This window comes from Triturus cristatus, chromosome 3_2 (assembly GCF_964204655.1).
Source record: "Triturus cristatus chromosome 3_2, aTriCri1.1, whole genome shotgun sequence".
In the NCBI taxonomy this organism is placed as follows: domain Eukaryota; kingdom Metazoa; phylum Chordata; class Amphibia; order Caudata; family Salamandridae; genus Triturus; species Triturus cristatus.
In genome coordinates, this window is record NC_140584.1 from 87048638 (window position 1) to 87072493 (window position 23856).

A 23856-nucleotide genomic window follows, 5' to 3' on the forward strand; every position below is an offset into this window, starting at 1 on the left:
AGCCTCTGCTCTTTTTTGCTCATCTTAAAGGATGAGCCCATCTCAGTGAGGAGGCCTAATGAGGCCGAAGCTCACAGGGAACAGCTTCTTATTTCATGCAAAGGGGTCGTTGCCTAGAACAGTGGGGTGGGCGCTTCCTTTTGTAATGGCTTTGAATGATTTGCATATAGTTGTTTCCATTCTATTGTGCAACAGCACAGATTCGCAAAAAAGCCTACTACACTTTTGTGAGGTAACGTACCATTGCCTTCTACTCTTAGAAGTTCTCATGCAACTTTCCTCAATTTTGTGTGCTTTATACTAAGAAAAACTCATACTTTTGAGAGCTTCCTTTTCTGTAACTTGCTCCGCCCTTTTGTTAAGATTATCATATATATTAAGAGCGAATATTTACTAAACATCCACCTAGGTCGTTTCCAACTGTGATTCGATTCATATTTATCAATGATTTGCAATCGTAATTCTAACTGCAAACCATTGGAAAAAATACTGACTCACAAATGGGAGTGGTAACATATTGGCAAAAGGGAAGGGGTCCAATTGGAAACCCTCGAGACGTCCCAAAGTTTTTATCCTTGCCGAAGGACCTCTAGCGTAAAAGCAAGAATAGGATCCGGCAGACAATTTTAATCCACTAATAATCCCACGTTCTTATTTAAGTGCCCCACTACCAAAGTGCGTTGAGGACATCCACTCACACTAGGTGAAGTGGGTGTGGATCCGATGAGGAGGCATGCCACAGGAGATAAATGTGGGTGAGGATCCCACAAAAATATCCAAGAGATGCCAACATCACACTAACTCACCTGGGTGCAGATCTAACATTCTCTAGAGATATACTGAGAGCCACACAGCTGACCTCTTTCTCCAACGGGATTAAAGAATAAAGGTTAATCCTCCTTAGAGTAGTTACTACTAATAGTCGGGGAGGCTGAAGGTTCCACCTTATCACAGCTTCTCACTCCCTCTTTTTGTGGACATGTGTCTTTGATTGGAAATCATGCTTTTGTTTAAAGACATGGGTCCTTCTGTCACACACTTTTCTAGTGCTAGTTAGCTACGCACATTAATATAACCCCGTAGTTCTGGTTCTGCTGAAACGAAAACATGTTTATTACATTAAAATCTCAAGCTTCTACCTCTTGAATTCTTAAACGGATTCTTAGCACAGCAATTCTCACAGTTACATGCAAACTCTCCTGCCTTCACTATCCATTAAGCACTCCAGGTAAGCTCTATCTAAAAGCACTCTGAGTAAGTACTGGGCACAGAGGCAGCTTAATAACACACTTCGAATGCTGCAGGGTGGTTGAAATGGTAAGCAGCACTGCTGGGAGGGAGCAACGCTCTCTGCTGCTGTTGAAAAAAATTGCGCGAAAAACACAGTGGAAAGTTTGTTTTCCACTGTTTAAGCGCTTATGTTGGGATTAGTATTGGACAAAAAACCAGTACATAAAGATAAGGTGGATGCAGCAATGTAGCAAAACATTGCACATCTCAAACAGACCACGGTGTTCCAACTCAAGAGGTCTCGTGCCACCAATCTCAAAAGGATGGCATCCAAGGTTGTCATTTTCAGGCTACGCATTGACAGGATTAAACATCTCCCCTCAAGTTAAGATCTGTTCAATGGGTGCATTATCCAACTGCGTTATCTTATTGGTATCATAATTCTGCACCTGTTATGCTCCATCTCTGGATTGACAATCAAAGGCAGATCAATATAAACGTTTGATAATATTTCTAACTCGTAATTTATTTAAGCCCATTGCTGCTAAAAACCATCCCCAGAGGTAGGGTCTCCCCGAGCAGACTTAAGACCAGAACAATCTGGGCTACTTTTGAAAACATTGACACTTAGCTTGTCATTGGACACTTTTAAAATTCCACCACCTCATTAACTTAGGCCTAGTATTAAAACCAGACCTCAAGACAGTGATATCTGGTAGCTCCCAGGAAACTCAGGACCTGCAGACCAGGGGCAACATCATCTACAGTGATGCACTCTCTGTGTCTGTTCCAGAAGCAGCCTCTAATGGTCGCACCTGGGGGCAGTGCACAATATTCCATACAAATAATGCTCTGTCCCAAGTGCAGGCGCAAGTTTGTGCTTGCGCTGGAGAGTGCAGCATTGGAAGCAGACTACAGTTTACAGCTGCGAGTCTGTCTTTCAATGCAGATGGGGCGGTATCACTTAAGAGGAGGAGCAGGGATCCACCTGCAGGAATGTGCAATGTGTACCTGTGCAAACATTTGGTGGCGTACCAGGTGTGGCCCCCGATTGTGCCCCACTTCATATGTGATGCCCAGTCATTGGGCCTCTGGGCAGCCCGTGTGCCCAGCGCTCACATTGGTTAAAGCTTTGGCCTGAAAAGGGGGTGGGGGGGGGTTGCAGTGGTCTGCCCTGGGCAGCAAGAGTTTTTGGGGTGGCAGCCTCCCCTGCTGTTACCATCTTGGGGCGGCTATCGCCAGCACAGACACCCCCCTTTCAATGTGGCTGCTGAAGGGAGGCATCTGGAGGAGGCTCACCAGCACCCTCCCCCCACCACTTTTCAATGCGCCCGCCGCAGGACGGCATATGCAGGGACCGCCAAAGGGCTAGCTGTGCCAGAACCTAGGCCGTCCCATCCCCGAGTTACCGATGTCCCTAGGATTGGTAACTTCGGGGGGTGAAGGGGAGTGGGGGGGGTGGGGGGCAGAGGGTGCTGTTGCTGGCAAAGACACAGGGCACTCATAATCAAGTCAGCTTCCATTATGCTTTTCAAATTATCAGTTTAAAAAATACACATGAACCGCAGTACAAATCAGTTGAGGACTAGAAGGGCTGTTTAGAAATAACATGGGTTTAAAAAGCACCTGCTGCAGAGTTCCTTGTGTGTCGAGCAGTTTTCAGGAAACAATAAAAATGTCAAGATAATTATGGTGATTAGTGGTCCTTCTGGAAAGAGATCTTTTGTCTAGTGGCTGTTTTCACTCATGATAAAGTAGCGCAGAGGGTTAACATGCCTGCTGTAAAGAGTGTGTACAATGCAAATCATCGAACTGTATTTCATTTCGATCTTGCAATAGGCTACTGCTTTTGTCACAGAGATCCCTTTGTTACTCGCTGCTCATAAATTACAACCCTAATATAGCACAGTGAGCTATGAACTGTCACTAAAAAACTGCATGCAAATTGCATGGTATACATTTTAATGTTATTTTTTTTCCTCAGTCTTTCATTATCCTAATGTTACTAAAAAGGGTTAAATTTGGGGTAGAAATACATTATTATAAGTAAAGGCAACCACTGAGTTTGTGGCTCTCCAGACCAATCATTCTTAAAATATATCGCCTACTTGTATGGGTGACATATGACTACTACACCTTGTAATCCTCGTTGTCTTATGTAACATTTCGTACAGACTGAATCTCACACGTATAATTCACTATCTGTGTGATGCAAAGTGCTCTGACACCCTAAACTTGTATCAGTAATGCTATAAAACAAATTAAATGCATGTGAGAGAGGGGCTATGGAGAAATGAGGGGCACTGGTGGAACATGGTAGCGTGGGAATTCGTGGAGAAGGCGCTTTTTTGGGGTGGTGGGGGCCAACAAAGATTGTTGCACTGGGCGCCACCCCCGCTAACGCCGGCCCTGAGGACTAGTTGTGACTGCACACAAGATAAACTACAGTCCTTAGTAGTATAAGGCTTACCACATGCCTCCATATCATAAAGACATTGGGGTGTCACTTTCCTGCATGTAGTCTAGAAGCAAAAGGAAAATCTGAAACTAGAAAATGGAGACTGCGCCTATTATTCACCTCTGCAGTAAAGCTTCCAAGTGAAATACCATAAACCATTTCCATAATCAAACGAGGCCCTAAAGTTTGAGAATTTCTAATAGCCCTGTTAGCTCCATGGATCTTTACATGTTCTGATACTGCCACCTACCGGCCTCTTTCTTCGGTGCGCTCAATGATTCAAAGCACTTAACAATTAGAAACTTGAATTCCTGGGAAATGTATTACTAATAGCGGTGTTTAATTCTGTGACGCTAATGACCAGCAATGGAGGCGCCCCATCTGCAGGTATCCGCCACTTGGAACTAATGCTGCTAGGCGTCGATGGTTCGCCTCGTTAAGTTCTTTTTTCCCTCACATCAGTGCCGGTGCTTTGCTGTGGTAGTTAGGCTGTGTCCAAGGGTTCACATATTTTCTGTGGGTGATTACTACATGGCTGCGTTGTGGTGCTCTTAAAGCTTTCTGCACGTTCACGACGACAGAATGGCTAATAGGCTACATTCCTTAAAGGAGTTATACAGTAAAGAATAGAAAAAAAACGTTACTTTTACCCACTGCTTTACTGCCAGCAACAGCCGTTCTAGAATGTAACTTGGATTAAGTGGACAGGGATTCTGGAATATACTGCAACCCCAATCACTCGACAGGCCGTTACCGTCACTGACTCACATGCTCAGTGGTGTAGAAGCCAGTGCCCTGTGGTCCATAACGCAAGAAAAGAAAGTGCAGCCCTAAAACCCCCACCCCAGATATGGTAGTGTAGTTAAATAGGGTCACTCATTGGGGTGTCACTGTATCCGCCGCACTGTTAATAGTTCCTCATCTGCACATTGTACCATGGGACTTGGGAATCCGTGGAAGTGTGAACGTGTAGCAACTTCATAGCTGAATCACTTTTTGGGATCACTATGCAGCACTTTACTTGCTTCCTATTTTCATTCGACATCATCATACATTCACGTTAATTAAAATATGTTTTTCCCTGTGTGTTTGGTACTTTATTTCTCATTCAACTGTCAAATCTACACGGGGCAGTGGAAATAAGCGTGCTCGGGGCCTTAAATCTGGCTTGAAAAATGTCCCTGGCCCCCACTTCAGGAAGTAATCTATAATCGGGGTGCTGAGGGTTCTTCCCAACCCTGTGCTTTTGTGCCACTGCACCTGGTGCACAATTGATAGCTGTGTCTCGGATAGGAGACTCCAGGACCCCAACCCATCTCCATCAGTGTGAAAGTGTTTGGTAGGCGCTGGAAATCTGTGTGTGACTGGTTCTCAGACATACATGCCTACCATGAAAGATAATACATTGTTCCTTTACAGAAGACTGTCTCATTAGAAGCTTACCCAAGCACCCCAGTAATACCTCACTTCGTCACTGCAACAGCCAGTCTGGCCCAACGGCAGCTGTTCAAACCCATGAACATTCTCAATCACTCACCTATATGCTAGTCAGCTCTATGCTGCCATCACATGGATAAGCAGAGGAATGGCAAGCCACTGCGTCGCCATTCATTTTGCTGGCCATCATTTACTTCCTCTAATTCAAACCTAATTACCTCTGGGACCTTAGCGAAATACGTACTAACATCTAACAATAAGTGTGCCTGAAATCAGTGCAAATATCAAAATTCGCAAGCAAAACCTGCCTGACCAGAGATGATTGTGGCTTGGTAAGTAGGAGGTGAGTATCGGTGGAGATCAGAAAACATAAATAACAAGAAGGTACAATCCAATAAATACAAGCACAAATTAAAACCACAGCAGAATCCACTTACAACCAAGAACTGGGTGCACAACTGCACTTAGACACATCTCCCGAAGAAAGAAATATACTGACAGTAGATTGTCAGGGACGTGTGAGTCTTATGTACCAAGCAAATATTTAGTGAACACCTTCTTATAACCTCTTCCCCCCCAAAAAAGCACGTTTAAGTCTTTGAGGGATCCAAAACATAACCAGGTGATTATTGGAGTCCATGAACTGCAGCACATTAGTCGAGGCTACTAAAATCTCCTCGGGCTCATGGCATTACAATAAATGGCTCTTTGTAGTATACAACACTGTGCAATTCAAACACCCCCAAATGGTCCTATGATTTGAAATCTTTGCACAACAGCGGATCAGGACAGGTGGTGCACTAGAGCCACTGAAGACAACTGCCTTATAGCACAACTAGAAACAATCGCAAACAGGTGTTAGATTGCAACAGATTACCCCAAAACTGGCCGTTTGTTATGGAAAGGGGGGCACCCAAAGCACAAAATATATTTTTTCCTCGGCTCCAAAAATCCTTGCACCAGACCTGCAGAGGATCCAGAAGCTGATTCCCAGAAATGCAATTCAGAGGGTTTACCAACAACCTTATCCCTCCTGGATGCAATGCTTAATCTGAGCCGGTGTTTTCCGGTACTCTGAATCAGCAATTAATTGTCAACACCAGCTCATATGCAGCTACCACATGGTGGCGCTATTTGTGTCATTTAGAGATGAGCAAAACAAGCTGTTTATTAATTCAACATACATAAAGAAATATTACCTGTCACCAAAGCCATTCTTAGAGCTTTGGGGGCCTCAAACAGTCTGAATTGTCACTTGTAGCAGTGTGATAGTTATTAGTTGTGTAAGTACTCACATTGGCAGCGCTGGAAGTGGCAATGGGTGGCGCAAGCAGCAGTGGCCTCCTGCCTCGGACACTGGCACTTGTTAACAATTAAGTATTGCCTAAAAGGCCGGTTACCCAGGGACAGAACCAGGCTCTAGGCCGGACTTGTAAGGGGAACTGGCCATCGATGTCGACCCCACCCCACCAAAATAAAAAAGGTATTAATATGTTTCATGATGACCCCACCCAGTATATTGCTCGGTAAGATTTCAATATTTTCCATGCAAATTGTCAGCTTTTTCTGTGTTCTGGCTCTTTAAGTTTTGTTTTTCGCTTTGCAAAAAAGAATGAGCTACTCGCATCGGACAGGTGGCAACTTGAGCAGTGTGGGACTGGCCTTTAGGGCAACCTGTCATGGCAAGATAGAAAGGGCCAGGGTGGGCCACCTTTTTATTTGTTGATAATGACGGGTACCACGACGGGAACAAAAACAAAGCTCACAATCTTGCTCTGCCAAGAGAGACCATCTGGCATCACCAGGCTGCCCAAAAGCCCAGTCCGACACTGAACTTGAGATCTCTCGGGAATGCTCTCCTGGCTTAGAATGCGTTCCTTCTAGTTTAATGAAATAAACCTAGAATTTTGCTTACATCATAAGCAGGGACACTGAAATTTTGCGACAGGCGAGCATCAAAATATGCACAGGTTTGGCTAAACTATACACCAAGAAAAGGAAAAATTATGCAGCATAATGCAGCACATTTTTTGATAGTATTGTTTCACTATTTAAATTTTTTTACACATGGTAATACTATCTGGGTAAAGATTTCACCTCATTAGTACCAGTTTAACAACCAAACAAAAAAATAAGCAACGACAAGATGGGCAGTAAACCATTGTGAAGGCCTTCCACTGTGCAACGTTTTTAGTAACCTTTGAAATGTTTGATCTAAAAACAAAATGTTTTTTTGTGAAAATCTGCAGATTACGCAGCAGATGATTGATTATGAAGAAAATACAGCAAATCCATAATTATGTGAACAAAGCTTCAGCTGTAGAATCGCACAGTTCGGTGGCCCTGATCATATATAATGAGTATAAGTAAGGTTGACCCAAGTGCATTGGAAATCCTGTCACTTTTGCAGTTTGGATGTAAACTGTGTGCCAAAAAAACAAACTGTACGGCTGTATGTTTATACACATACATAAACATAGTTGCCTAGGTTTCAGATTGGTTATGACATTTTCAGAATTTCAGTGTACTTATGAGTGACGTTCAACGGCAATGAGTGACACTTTCTCAAGAGCAAAATCAAGCAATGAAGATGAGGGAAACCTATAATTAGCAGAAATGGCACCCATTTGAGCAACGGGAAACTATAAGATGATCTTAAAAGGTCTGTCAAAATGGAAGGGCCTATCTTCAAAGGAGGGCCTTTTAGTGGTAAATGAAAGCCAAATTGCAGGTAAGATTTAACCCTTTTATTGAAGTCAAAGAGTAACTACCGAACAGCCGAAGTTCTAGACTGCTGAGCACAGTTAGTACAGGACTGTGAGCAGAGCTGTAATTTACAGGCTCAGAATGATGACGTGGCTCTGACTAAATACAAACAAATTTGGATATAAATACTTTGGCACTAGTGTGAGTGAAAGAGTGAGTGCCACCACAGTACAGGCCAGCTCAGCCATGACGACTCTCACAGCAACCACGGCACAGTTGTACTATGCAATTTACATGCAGCTGATGTCTTTGATAACAGTTTTTAGGTCACTGTGTAGATTAGTATTAAATTTATGAATTGCAAGTAACAAAAGGATCTCTGTGACAAAAACATGACCCCCCCCTGAGCTACCCACGTAAAATAGCGTTCTGTGATATGCAGAATACACATCCTTTGCAGCAGGCATGTTAACCTTCTGTGCTATTGGTGAGTCAAAACTTGAACTAGACAAAACTCTGATCTCTTTTAAGTAGGAACATGATAAATCACCACATTAACAAGCACATCTACAGTGCCAGTCTAACATCGGGCCAGCCCTGCCCGCCGTAAAGGACTCCCCCTGCGCGGGCCTGTCTGCAGCTCAGTGCTGTCAGACTGCAATGTAGCAGGCTGCCTGTGAGGCACCCCCACTTGGCGGTGGTCCAGACTGGGACAGGGCCTGCTGAGAGTCAACAGACTTGAGTGCCTGTCGCATTACGGCATAGTCTGACTGAGTCAGTCAAAAAACATGTCGTGTGAGCTGCTGCAGCCGGTCGTGCTTCTCACGCTGACAAACTTAAGACTGCCAAACAGCCCACTCGCACTGTGCCAGCCCGCCAATGGGTGAAGAGAACGAGTCTGTTCTCTCCTGGCAGTCTCTCTCAGCAGTAGCCATTGGCCATTTTTGAAAACTGATTCAGTCCATCACGTGACGTGACATCACAGTGAATCTGAATGCATTGCGGCAGGGTTGAGTCTTATTACATTGTAGCCTCTCAGCCTGACTAAGCCAGCCCAGTCGTGAGCTGAGCCAGCTGCCCCCAAGCCTGCCGCAAGAAGCACAGACCGCAAGTTGTAACCTGGCTGTCTGACAGTGCACCTAACAGCGCGCTGGCTTCACAGCTGAGGTGCTATAAATGCACGACTTTGCATTTCAGTGCAGTGATGCGGACCACCGCACTCAAATGTGTTAGTCTAACGCCTGATACGTGGTACTTGGCAGGGCTGCATAAAATATGTCATTGCTTTTCTAAACACAGCATGTATTCTACAATCTTTTTAACAAATAATACTAAAAGCTGATAGTCTTAACCTCATACCAGACGAAATTATAAAGTTGGAATGAGGCACAGCCCGGGGAAGGAAGTGGAATACGGTAACTCTAAATTATTCATTGAATAGAGTTCTAAGAGACAAGTCCTAAATTGTCATGAAATATTGCCAATTTGCGTCTGAAAATTGTACCATGACTTCTTCCAGAGGGCCAGGCAGGTTGTATTCTTAACACAGCAGAATAACATATTTATAAATAATACATATGTTATTTTCTGGTTGTTCATGGACTAAGGTAAATTATTTCAGAAGAAGCTATTAATAGACAATATACGTCTCGAGCCGGAAAAAAATGGCCGAAAACCCAAAAATATATTATCTCTGCATTCGATGTCAAGGTCAGATTTAAGGGAGGAGAAGGACTGGGAAATACATCATTTAGATGGCGGAAGGAAAAAGCTGTGCACCAAGTACACAAGCATATGCATCCTTCAAGAAAATATAGAGCAGGTCTCAAGTCCAGATGTCAACAAATATGGTACATCACCGCTCCCTGAGGTCCCACCTCAAACTTCCAAGACTGAGAATATCATTATACAGCCCACTGGACAGTCGGACTTCATCAGACTGGACCGTCAAGTAGTACATCAACAAGCTACGCAGGAACATCTCTGGCTGCTGTCTTAACCTTGGTGCCAAAGCATTCACTTTTCTGTACATCGGGTCCTTAAAATCCCTCATCATGAACAAAAAAATCGACCAGCCCTTGAATGACTTAGAGTCTGTTTTCATCCAGTTTTAACAAAGCCATGCCCCACAGCTGCCTAAAGTGAATTTGGAAAGCAGAATATGGGCACACGTGTTCCATGCTACTGGTTTGTTTAGACCAGTAAGGCGTTTTTGCTCAATTATTTTTGGTAAGCATAGTACTCATTGTTTAAAGTTAGAGTACCTCAAAAATAAATTCTGATGAGGAGGATTTTTCAAATCTGCATCTCAAAAAAAATTGGCAAACGAATAATAGTGCAATTATCATCTCGTCATGGATTGAGTTGTGCTTATTGGTGAAATTAAGCTTCTCCACGTCGAGTCAAGTCTGTTTCTTAATTGTGCACTTGGAGGGTTTAGTGAGCAGGTATGTGCTGTGCTCTATTAACACGGGTGACGCAGTGGCACGCATTTTTGAAAGTCGTGACTTATTTTTTATCCTCAGACTTTGACCTGGATCACGAGAGAGAAGGAATGAAACAAAATCTAAAATTGCGAAGGAAAGGGACCAGAACTGTCTGGTGGTAGAAGGAAAAGGTATGAGATGGACAGTATAAAGCTTAGGGATCCAGCAGCTTTGGCATTAGGCAGTGCCAGTGGTGGGCTAACAAGAAAAACAAACGTCACTTACACCAGCTTATGTTTGTAAATGAAGTCCTGAGAGGAGCGCCATGGATCAGGGTTGTCAATTCAGGTCCAATTCACAGAACTCCTCTGTCTTTTAGTGCGACTTTCTCCCTATGCATCCTTGAAATAACTTCAGTAAGTCACAACTTCTTATGGGGTATATATATATTTTTTTCATGTCGGACCCTTCCTGATTGCAAACGCAAAGTATCAACTACCTGTCCCTCATTACTCACCAAACAAAACAAAATATTGTTTCAAAATAATCCAATTATGTACTTCTTTATCTTTTAGGGGTCATCCAGATAGTAGCCACAGGCACATGCATATGGGTGCAGGGCAATCTTCCAGCACCTACTATTCAGAAAGGCAACAAAAACTTGGAAGAAGACTGAACCTTCTAAATTCTAGATCTTGCATAAAGTGCACTTGGACGTAGGGATCAAAATCCTACAGGCTTTGTCACAGCAACACTGACTGTTATGCCAACAATCACAACGCATAGACAAAACAACTGAATGACATCCCACATACTCCATACAACCATGGGCATCTCAACCTAAAAGCTTTCCGTGTGAATTGCACAAGCATTACCAACAGCATCCTTATACAGCAGCAGCCACACAAAGATGGATATGATTGTATGTGCTGCTGTTTCTATCCTAACATTATTACATACCTACACCCCTGTACTAGTAACCTCACAGAGCACCTCTAATCTACCTTCAAATAACATGAACTGCACCCAACGTTTCCCATTTCCCTATAGGTCTAACGGAGACCAACATCCTTTGAATCATGCACTATAGGGTGCACAGGAACCCGAAGAAAAGCTAAGCACTTCAATGAGTCCCGGGACTACAAAATACTGTACAAAAGGCACTTATGGAGCAGCTGCTTATCTATCAGTCTAAAGCATTTTAAGCCTTGCAAGGAACTGGACATCAATATAGAAATAATCAGACAACAGAATACAATTTGTTAAAATTGATGTAGATGTATGCAATAATACGTGTATGTACAAAAATTAGATCGAATTACTGTTGTCGAACTCCCCCAATATGACCTCTCCATAAACCCAGAGTCAGAAATACATGGTCGAGCAGGCCCTGTGCCCTAGGCCTGAAGCTACTGATTGACAGATCATAGGTGGGGTGGCACGTAACGAGCAGGACAAACACTTGAACAGGAGAAACCCAGATTAGTCCTACAGATAGGCAGCAACACTACAATGGTCCTACTCCCTCAAAAAAGGCACATGACCGGAGGGGGACACGTTCCTAAAACACCCTAAAGTTAGATACCACATGAAGTTAGGAACACTCAGTCCATCAGGACATAGCACACACTACACACACACACAGTGATCACGCGCTCCCCATCCCGGACATCTGGACATGTTACCTACTGGCCCTCATTGGGTCCACGCAAGGTTGAGACCAATTTATGGATTCATGACAAGACCCACATTCTATCCCCAAAACAGTACCCATGAATTGTTTTGTGATGCTTCAAGAAATGTATAAAAAGCGGTCGGAAACTATTGTACTTCGAGTCAGTCCTCAGCCCTGTTTCTGTATGATGAACTGCAGGCCGTAGTGTTTGATCAAACAAATTGTTTGTGTTTTGCCAAACGCCTCTTGTCTTTGTTTTTCAAATGAAATTCATATTTGAGCAACAAATCCAATATGGCTCCACTTTGCAAAATGTGACATATCAGTGTTACATGCTACTTGCATTTAAGTTTCCTGTCCACTAAAGAAAGACTAGGCTTTTTTAAAAGGGTTTGTAGAAGGATTCATGAAATCTTATTGATGTTTTGATGCACACATCATGCAAGTTTGGCCACCTGATTGGTAACTAATACTCATACCTACGATCCGGGCCAGTATGATGACTTGTGAGATGGACTAGATCGTTTAGTTATCAAGACTTGTCCATTTTCTTTATTTTGTGCACAGCTTCTGGTTACAATACTGTACTTCATGAAATCCTGATATTTCTGAGCAGATTCTAATCTATTACCACCTTTGTTGAATTCCTCGCTTTTACTTGTGTAATTGTGCATGTCCAATATTTGTGTCCATCTGCAATTCCCAGATTTTCACATTATCACATTTCTGAATAGCATGACAGTTTTGAAATGAAATTCCCCGTATCCCTGACTGCGGGTCCCACTTTGCTCCACAGTCTTCTTTAATCAGTGCTTATAGAGAGGGAGGTGGTGGATTTGTACAGCTTTTCCTTCCCTATTTCGAGGAAAGCTGTATAACAGCTTTGTACCTATATGCATCCCCCTCAATCTCTCCTTCTACAGCTTGGTGTCAGCTATCACTTGCAGCTTGCATGTCAGGATAAGGGCGTGAAAGCGTAGGGGGCAATGCATGCGGCAGGTCTGGTCTGTACCTGGGTAAGAAGCAGGGGTGCCTCCTCCATTAGGGCAGAGGAGCATCGCCCCACTGCTTTCTCGCAATGCGAGAAGCAGAAAAGTAAAATGGTAAAACTACCATTTTATGTTTCTGCTTCTCGCACTGCGAGAAAGCAAAAGGGTATGCCTGGTTGGGGGTGGGCAGGTCGGAGAGGAGTGGCTTGCCCAATGTTGTGGGCCCTGACAGTTTAGTCAGCCCTCTGGGGCCGACCAAACCAGTCATGCGCACTCTCCCTTTTTTCTATGTAGGCTAAAATGGTATCCCCATAGGCGCCTGGCTGGGTGCCGTCCACACCAATCACAACGTTGCCCTTGCAGCATTGTGATTGGCTTAGGGGAGGGGTGGGAGGTTGCCTGATTCCTGTTCAGCAGGACCTGCGATGTCGCGGGACCCGGGAAGTTAAGTTTCTTGTTTATATTATTTAACACCCCCTCTTTCTCTTTCTTTTGGAAATGTATTCCTTAGAATGGGCCACTAAGATACCTTGGTTACTGCTTGCGCAGGCCATTGTTGGGCATGCCTCTGACTTCTCACACTGCTTAAGAATCATTAGTAGTGGAACAGACATTGTTTTTTTTTTTGCCCAAAGAAATCAATTCCAGTAATCGTTGTTTTCTTCAAAGTTTTGGATCGAACAAAGTCTATTGCATGCTTGCAGTCTTCAATTTTTGCTGCCATTTTTGAAATTATATTTTTTAAACTGTTGCCATACAATTGCTCTCTTGCTGATGGGTGTGTGGAATTCAGAACAAAATATAAGGATATTTATTGTCTTTAATGTAAATAATTTGATGGATTAATCAAAACATGCACACTCAAAATGTTTTGCCAAGGGACTCATGAAACAAATCTTAATTTTCCAGCAGCCCTTACTTGAGAAATGTAAAGGAAAAGTAGTCTGCACCCCTGCCGTCAGAATTATCACTATTTATTTGATGGGAGACTGAGGTTTCAAAAAAGTCAAGTAATAAATTATTCCGAGTTAAAAAAAAAAAATTGCAACCAAGAAGTAGTATCTCGATTTTAGTACAACTGTGTTTCAGACTGTTGGCTTCAAGCCAGGCTGCAGGTGCGGTCAGCGCATCTGGCTTGATGAAAAATTGATGGGATTGTTTTGAAGCACGTACATACCTTTGTTTGGTGTGAGCATAGGGATGCAAGTATATATTTTATTCAAGGAGAAGCTTTAAAACAGTCTCTACATGAATATTAAATGGGGAACAGAGAATGAGAATCAAATGGAACGCCAACACAACAACTGAAAAAGGTGAAAGGAACAAAGGTCATCTAACTCCCTCGCTTTTCCCACCCTATGAGGGACAAGTATAAAATTGAAGTCGACCTGTGAACCACTTTTTCCAGAAGCTCGAAAAGAACGAGAAAGGCCACAGTATCAAAAGCCACTAATAACTCCAGTAGAACAGACATGGAACCTGGGATGGAAAACACACTAGCCACACTTCAGATTATCTTACATCTTCTCCTCATTTTTCGAATCCCTTTTGAAAAATAAAATCAGCACAAATAAAACACTGACAGCGTTAGTAGAAATGTGACCTGAAGAGACAGTTAAATACAGAATGAGGACGCACGCCAATGTTTTTAGTTTAAACTTAGGATAGTCACGTGCATAATATAGAAGAGGAACCTGTTCAGTTTAGAGATAACATCGGTTAGCATTAGACAATTATGTGTGTGGGTTTGCATTCGCTTAAAAATAAGTATGCAAATTCTATCCTAAGTGACCTTCAAAGAGCAGTGTCCTACCTGGGCAACTTCTTCAAAGTCATCGTGTCTTTTCTGGAGCGCCCGGGCTCGATGAAGCGACTTCCCCACTCCAGTGTGTTTACTGAGAAATGCTTCTCCGTGGTTTTCAATCCAGTCCAGGACCTGCAGGGGGCAATGACAGTTCCAATCGATTACTTATTTCATAGTTTTCTTTTCCAATTACAGACTGATGCCCATGGAGCCGATACACAGTTTCCAGGAGCGTTGCCAGTTTGTATAGAAGCAACTTGATGTTGGCTTCTGCCTTCTAATAAATATGGTGGCACTTGGTACAATGATCGCTTTCTCTTTATCCTGAGACCCAAGAGGATGAAATTGAACAATTGATGCTTATTTGCATATAGGACTGCAGGGTTGCTAAATTTGATGTAAATTAAGATTAGTAATTGATGTTCCCCAATGTTTGATTATAAATCATAAAATCCTTAAAGCAATACAATGACTACGCCCAGCCCACTTTTCAGCTTAGTCTGAACCCAAATGAGCTTTTAGATGTATTCAGTAATTTCACAGGCAAGACAACATGTATGATTGCACATTAGAACTCTCGTCAACGAAACTCCTACACCCCCAAAAAGTGTATGAAAGACCCCTAGTAATAAAGTAAAAAAAACCTCAGTCTTCCTTAAATCCAGGGACGTCAAAAGAGGAGAACAGAGGGAGCATAATGCCTCAGGCCCGGCAATTTATTAGCGAAGCACACTTGCTGTAAATATAATTTGGAGACTTAAAAGTAAATGAAGAGGCAGCTAAGCATGGCTATGCCAGCAAACGGCACCAGATTCTAGACCTGCAATGATTTTCCCATTTTCCCTGGAGGATACGTTTGGTATATACAGAAGCATCAGTTGCCCAGACCCCTAAAAAATATTCAGACATACCTGCAAAAGTCTAAAATGAACCTTGATGGCAAGATACATTGGTTACTGACACACTATACCACTACAAGGCACCAGGACACAACACATCGCACAACACCACATCCATTGTCCATTCTGACTTATCCTCCCATTAACCCTTAGAGCACCACCTATTAATACTTTCATAAATTGTCATTTGACAGTGCCAACTCCCTTTACCACTCCCTGCTAAAACATCAGATATCCTTGCTCAAAGTGGTCCAAGCCAGATACAAATATGAAAATATACCCTTGGACACCATTCTGAATGAACCCGACGCTCGTGCAACCAAAAACAGGTGCACCGTACACACTGCTATGCAAACATAGGTAAAAGCTGTGGACTTCCATGGAACATACTCCCTGTGATCTCAAACGCTGAAGCCAGCCATCTCTTTCACAAAAGCCTGGAAACTCTGGTTGGCTGAATTGTGGGCGCACACATTCAAAGTCAAAACCCTCCATGATATTATTCAGTTGACAGAGTTGGGCTATTACTGTTTCGTTGCCAACACATACATACATAGGCATTTCGTCATTTTCTTCATAATGTCATCGATTCTTTCATCCACCTGCCTCTAAACATCTAGATTCAAAAAGAAGAGAGCTAAACGCTAATCCCCTCTTGTAAACATGAGAGGACTGTGAAAATACAAGGCGTTTGTCAGAGATGGTTTTAGTCTTAACAATTGTGAAAATGTTTTTGGAAGCAAAAGAGACCTAAAACCAGTGCACAACTTACCCAACCACAGCTATTAAGCCATTACTGGAAAAAAATGCATTTTCAGACATCAAACGGTTAAACTAAACCATCACCATGGCAACTCAAATGCTCACAAGCTGAGCAGCCATTTTAAACGTATCATTTTCACCGCAAGTGAAAACTGAGGATGACCACATCAAATGCAGCGTGAATCTTGGAATGGCCACGAATGTGTTTTGAAAATAATGACAGCGGCACATGCAATGCACAGCATATACCAACATAAGCAAAGGTTGACGTGAAGCAAGCTCAAGTGACACACTTGCAGCTGGCTCTATAACGCACATAAAGCAGCCCTGAGAGTCAGCAAGCTAGCTAGCTCTAGCTACAAATCACTCCATAGGTTAAATGCACAGCCAAAAAACACAGTCAAACCATGTTCATCCACTGGCCACAGATGCTCATGGTTTGTAAAGGAAGATAACATCTCAGAACTAATGTAGTACCTACTACCCTCTTTGTTTGGTTACCATTAAACATTTAGTTTCAATGCACAGATACGCTTTAGGGCTGGATATCACTGTACCTGCACAACAATATTAATGCAAAATTAATTTCTCCTAGATCTGTGCCAGGTAAAGACACCACATCCACTTTTGTTGCAGAGGCGGGGTACCGAGAGGCGGATTCTGTGACTACATCTCCTTGGGACATTGGGATCCTCTTTAACCCAGTGTGTGCCCCTTCTAGGGGTGAGCACATTATACAACGCCGCCTAGAGGCTCTACAGTCTTAGTTCCCTTTTAGAGTAAACTATTTAAATTTGCGAATTTAACCAGTGTAGGCACAATTATTTCATTTTTTTACTGTCAGTCAGAATATTAAAATGGGTCATGGTGCTTGTAAGATAAGATCAGCCGGTCTGTTCGACTTATGTATGTAAAATTAGTGTGTATTTTAAAAATAGATTATTTTTAATTTTGTACTTTTTTCTTACTTTGATCCTTGGGTCGTGTGATTTGTGACGAGGTGTCACGTGAATTGGAATTTGAAAATAACGTTCTTTAATGCAAGTAAAAAAAAAAAAAAACATCGTGTTGCTGGTGTCTGAATGGAAGCATTTCATTAAAATGCCGTCCTTTGTTAGGTAGCATGTGCTTATATGTTTCTAATGTGAAAATATCAGTAATTATTTATAAAATGTAATTTTTGAACAGTTTGTCTTTTCATTGGAGTATGTGGAGTTACGATATATTTCCAAACAAATAAAACTCCAACAACAATTGAAACGGATGTCTTTTAACACAGTTAATTTGGAGCAATTTCGATTAATCAATTCCGAGAGGCTTAAGGCCATTGCAGAACGAGTGATGTCACACTGCATCACAGGTGTAGCCAATTGGCCAAGCAGCAATGAATCCATGTCAAACTTTATTTTACAGAGTTTTATATAGCGCAAACTTGACCCAAATCGGGTATCAGACCACTTTACATAGCACCAGTTGCGTTACATGAGGACACATTCATTTTTGTTAGGCATGATATCTATCCAGGAAACAATAATTAGCAATGCATGTAAGTGAGAATTGTCTGAATAGTCAGCGGTCAGTTGAAAATTTGGCAAGTCATTGGCCACCGCAAGAGACAATCCATAGTATTTCGGTTAAGTCATTTCTTTCTATCACAGAAACTTGGTACATGTGTCTAAGTGCCAACGATGAAGAGTATCAATATCACATATAGCACATGAATCTCACATTAATTTATTTATTTTGTATACCGCAAATTCAGATGAAGAGAAATGAGAAACCTTAAGTGGCTGTTTCACAGTTTTGCATCTACAAACTTTTTCTTCTTCTTTATAAGGCATTGGATTACTTTGTGTAAACCTCACAAAAAAAGGAAAACCGATATGGTTCTTCAAAGGGCGGACTATTATCTAAAACGAGGAATCAATACTGATTGATCAAAAGCCGGGGACCGAATAAAGCACCTAATTTAATTTAACATTTGTTATCTTTATTGTTAAGCCTCTGTTGATTTTTTTTAATTTACGTTGGCCATGTTTTGGTCGTATGTGGTTATTTTTGGATTCTTTCCAAAGGGGGGGGGGGGGGGGGTCAATGCACACCACTCACAAAATTTGATCTATAGAACATTGTGTTTTTTAAAGGAACAAAGAAAAGACAACCACCAATAAAATAGCACAAACAACCGGCACAAAAAATATCGAAGAAACTTGTTTCAAAGTTTTAGAATAACTCCATTAATCTTTGCATTAATATCACACCTCTGATTCAAGGGGACCAATCAGGGTTCATGCCGGGTCTCTCTACCAAGCTGAGCCTACCCCAAACGCACAACTTGATGTCGGAGGCCAAGAACCGAGCTGCCCCCCATGTTTTTCTATCCCTGGACGCAGAGAAAACATTTGATGCAGTTCACAGGCCATTCTTAGAAAGAACACTGATTTGGGCCTAAATTTAGGAACTGGATATCAATACTCTATTGAGAGCCAAAAGCTGCTGTTAGAGTTACTGGCATGTTGTCTTCTGAAATTCCTATTGGCCATGTGTCCGGGCAGTAATGTCCTCTTCTCTCCTTTCTTTTTGCCCTCATAGTGGAATCCCTATCTTGTCGAATCAGAGTACACCCTGACATCCAAGGCTTTCAGACCAGCGAGGCTGAAGGCATAGACGAAAAGATTGCCCTCTATGCAGATGAGATCTTGCTAAACAATACCGAACCCCTGACCACCATTCGTACCCTGCTCCATATATTAGAGGAGTATGGGTGGCATTCTGGCTACAAAATTAATTGGGACAGATCTATGATACATTCTCCGAGCTTTGGGTGGGATTGTCCGTCCCTCCCTGCCTGGGTATCTGAAAGTTGCCCCGGAGGGTTTTGAATACCTTGGAATATTCATGACACCATCGAGAAGTATGCCATTGCCACAAGCTTGGGAGTGTAGTGTCCAACTTCCAGAGAGACGCGGAGTCTTGGAAAGAACAGCCCCTATTGTTACCAGGACTTTCAGCCTCTTACACTACCATAATTATTGCATGCCCTTCAGAACCTATATTTCCCACTCATGGATCCACCTTCACTGATATTAATGGAGATGTGTGATCTCTCCTGTGGCAGGGTGGGCATCTTAGGATTGTGCTCAAGACCCTGCAGTGAAATCCTTACAATAGTGGGACAGCCCTGCCCGATAGAGAGGCCTATTACTGGCTGATACACTTGATCTCCATTATTGACTGGGTGCATAAACCACAAGACCACCCTACATACAGATTAGAGAGGGGTACTCTAGCCCTCCGCACACCTACACTTTCTCTATGGCGGTAAAAGGATTTGAAGCCTACTCCCGCCACCCAGGTCTCCCTGAGGGTGTGGGAGAGGGCAACAAGAGTTGTGGGGTGGGTTCGTAAAATCACTAGAGACACACCGCTGTGGAAGGGGACATGGCTGAGCGAGACTGACAACTTGCAGGGCTTTGGGGAATGGGATTTGATTGAAATTTCCACCACTAGAACACGGAGAGCTTAAATCTCTGGCAACCTTCCGTATAAAATGGACCATACAACAATCTCAAATTTTTAAACATGTGCAGCCACAGGCATGGCTGGCTGAGGGCCTGGAAGATACTGAGATACTGGAGTACACGCCAAGTGCCACCCTTCCTAGGCTGTTTCTGTCCCCGGGGAACACCACAAACCATTTAAAAAGAGGGGGGCTGCAGTCCCCAGGGCTAGCTCCGCTATGTCCTGAGGTGCCCACCCTCGGGACATAGCGTATTCCCGGCCTGCACTGGTGCGGGCAGGGAAACCTCTGTTTGCTCTCGCTTGGTGGGAGCAATTTAAAGCTTTCTGGAAAACTGTGGATTCTTGTTGGATAAAGAAGCAGCTGAGGTACTGGTTCTAGCCCAGTCACTCACACACCCATACAGCCACTCACATCCCCACAATCACTGAACCATATGGCCACTCTCACACCCACTCACAGACCCAACAGCCTTTCACACACACTCACACACCTGGCAACCACTCACACACCCACAATCACTCACACACCCACACAGCTACTCACATACCCACTCAAACCCATACAGCCATGGCAGGTGCGGGAGTTACAGTTACCTTAGGGAACAAGTTATAGTTACTTGAGAAACCTAACTATAACATCCCTGTAACTCTTTGGTTTTTTGGTGACTTTTGAAAGTTGTTTTTTGTTATTCTATTTCCTAACTATAACATCCCTGTAACATTTGTTTTTGTACAATGAATATGTGTGTGTTTTTGTGTGTAACACACATATATATATATATCATATCTCACAGGAACCGATAAGAAATTCGAAGAAGGCAATGTCACTGCCTCTTGTTCCAAAGATCACACGGACACGGACCTCCAGTTAAGTGCTATTTATTTAGCTTGCAGTGTCGTCTTGACGTTTCGGCTCCCAAGAGCCTTGCTCACATGACAACGTGAAATCTCAAAATAACCCAATAAGTAGTGAGGGTAGACAGTTCAGAGTTCAGGCTGAGCGCACGTGACTATGTAAAACATAGAACTAAACAACATACTACAAGGTGATCTCAGCGCTGACTGTGCAAAATACGCAAATAGTAATTTCAATGCTAAACTTGACAGTTTTCAAAACAATGATGTTTTTAGGTAGTGCAAATTCATTCAATAGATATACCATACATTAAATATATATAAATATAAATATTTAAATAAATAAATCAGTTTAAAATCGACAATTGCATTTTTATCAATAAAATATTGTAAAAACATTTTTTTCTTCCTTTGTGTGTCTAGGTTACCAAGGTGTTATTGGACTAGGCTCATACTCGCGGCTTGAATGCCAAAAGTTACGATATGCCAGGTAGTAAGGGATAAATTAAAAATCTCTTAGAACCTATTAAAAGCATAGCTGTGTAAAAACTGAAATAATTTTTAAGAACAAAGATGCACACCTTGAAAATTAGACTCATTCATTGCTAACAGTCATTAATAAATATCTCTTTATACTGTCTCATCGACCCAATATATGAGGAGGTTACTGTCACTACAAATATGTGCCTAATAAAAAATGGGAAAATATAATCCCTATTATTGTAATCGTGAATAAAGTGCAAGGGGTGAATGAGGAACAACAGAGTGTAAATAATTAAATTGTCGTATCAAAATACTTATACACTGTTTCTGGTGAAAGACATATATAAAAGATATTAGAATAAAGTACCTTTAAAACATCAAATAAATATAAAGTGACGTATACTGATAATCTGGGTTACATCACTGGATATTTGATGTTGGGTTCGATCATTAATATCCTACTCATATCGTAAACTCATAAGAACATGTCTGACTATAGAAGAGTCAAGATATACATGTTAACGCCCAACTATGGTAAACAGGTATAGAGATCCTCCGTAACATTGAGGCCTTTTGGAGTTTTCGTGTCGAGTTGTAGTATATAACGTGTCTCAAGTTTTCGGAGTTTGGCTTCTCTGTTACCTCCCCGTCTGCTGGCATTGACAGCGTCAATTACAAAGAATTTGAGGAGGCGATTGTCACTGTGGTGTAAATCTTTAAAATGTCTAGCGACGGGGTAGGTATTATCCTGATTGGATATGGCCCTTAGATGTTGCAATATCCGTTTATGGACGGCCAGTTTGGTGCTGCCGACATATCTTAGGGAACACGGACATTCAAGTATGTAAACAGCGTACTCTGTTTTGCATGTAATGAGTTTTGTAATCTGATGGTCTATGTTACTGAAACCATCCTGGTATGTCTTTGTATTAACTCCATGCGTGCAGGATTTACAGGTTTTGCACTTGTAAAAGGCAGTATTGGTTTGGAGCCAAGTAGATTTTTCAATAACTTCAGGGTTGGTGTTTACTAAATGGTCCCTCATTGACATTGCTTTGCTAAATGTTCAAGAAATTCGTACAGGTAATGAGGACCCTATAATGGGATCATTTAGAACAATAGGCCAATTACGGTTAATGATTCTAAAAATGTCCTTGTGCTGTTTGCTGTAACCTGTGATGATTCTAAACTTGTTCTGCACTTCTTGGGAAGTATCTGAAGTAATTAGACCCTGGCTTATCTGTTCACTAGAGGCCGTGTTTGCATATGTGCTTAGTAATTCCTGTCTAGTGTACTTCATAGATTTAGATATAGCATTGTCAACGCTGTCTTCAGAGTAGCCCCTTTGGATAAATCTCGTCTTACTTGCTAGCTGTGCATTTTCTAGATCCACTGTGCTACTACACACTCTTCTGATTCGGAGCATTTCTCAGTATGGGATACTGGCTATTAAGTGTGCTGGATGGGCACTACCTGAATGTAGAACAGTGTTCCCAGCTGTTTCTTTGCGATACAACCTTGTCTCAATCAAATTGTTCTTAATGTAGACTTCTGTGTCTAAGAATGTAATAGATGTCTGGCTTATATTAGCAGTGAAGGCTAGATTAAGGTCATTAACATTGATATTGGAAATGAATTAATTCGCTTGTACTTCACTACCCTTCCATATGATAAATAAATCGTCAATGAAACGATACCAGGTGACTACATATTTGTCAACCATCTCCTTATGCTCGACCCTGAGGACCAGTTCCTCCCAAGCGCCCATATGAAGACAGGCAAAGCTTGGAGAAAAACTGGCCCCCATAGCCACTCCCTGAAGTTGGCGATACAATAAGTTGTTGTACATAAAGACATTGTTAGTTAAGCAGAATTCAAGCATTTGTAACAACATGTTATTATGATCATTGCTCGGTAATTCTCTCTGGTCTAGGTAGTAAGCCACTGCCCTTAGGCCGTCCTCAGGCCTTATACTAGTATAGAGAGAGGTTACGTCAAGGGCTATCATCCAGTACCCTTCCATCCATTTAATCTGTTCGAGTTTATAGAGGAAATCACCTGTATCCTGTATATAGGACAAAAGCTTTTTAACATGTGGTTGCAAGAAATAGTCAATATATTCAGACGTTTTTTCCAACATACCCCCCTGGCGGATATGATAGGCCTGCCTGAGGGTTTGTCCTCATTCTTATGTATTTTAGGGATAAAGTATATCACAGGAATCACTGGATAGTCAATTTGAAGGAATTTGAATTCAGCCTCGGTAATCAGTTTTTTACTGGTGGTCCGAGGACAAAGCTGCGCACTCGGGCTGATAATTTACGAAGGCCAGGAGCCTGAACGTGTTTGTCAGTTTGTTTTAGAATGGTATGAATAAATACTGAAATTAATTATCAGCCCGATTGCGCAGCTTTGTCTTCGGACCACCAGTGTGATTTGCCTCACGACACTGCCTTCGTGAGCTGCGGCACCCGCTGTGTTGAGTCAATTTTTAAGCGGTATACGTGTTGGGATAGATAGATAGATATTAGAAAACACTATGCCAGTACTGCAGGCACAATCCTGTAGCAGAGGGCGATAGAGTGTGAGCATTTTCCATGCTGAGTCCCC

General features: G+C 42.3%; 1 protein-coding gene across 8 annotated transcripts in view; it reads right to left on the reverse strand.

The window, feature by feature from the left end:
- The window catches only part of KALRN (kalirin RhoGEF kinase), a 1569312-nt gene that overhangs the window by 766633 nt on the left and 778823 nt on the right, over positions 1-23856 (reverse strand). For all 8 annotated transcript variants that reach the window (XM_085647304.1, XM_085647302.1, XM_085647305.1 and 5 more), the window contains exon 10: positions 14735-14857. In XM_085647304.1, the coding sequence (XP_085503430.1) occupies positions 14735-14857 (123 nt within the window). The remainder of the gene's footprint in view (positions 1-14734; positions 14858-23856) is intronic.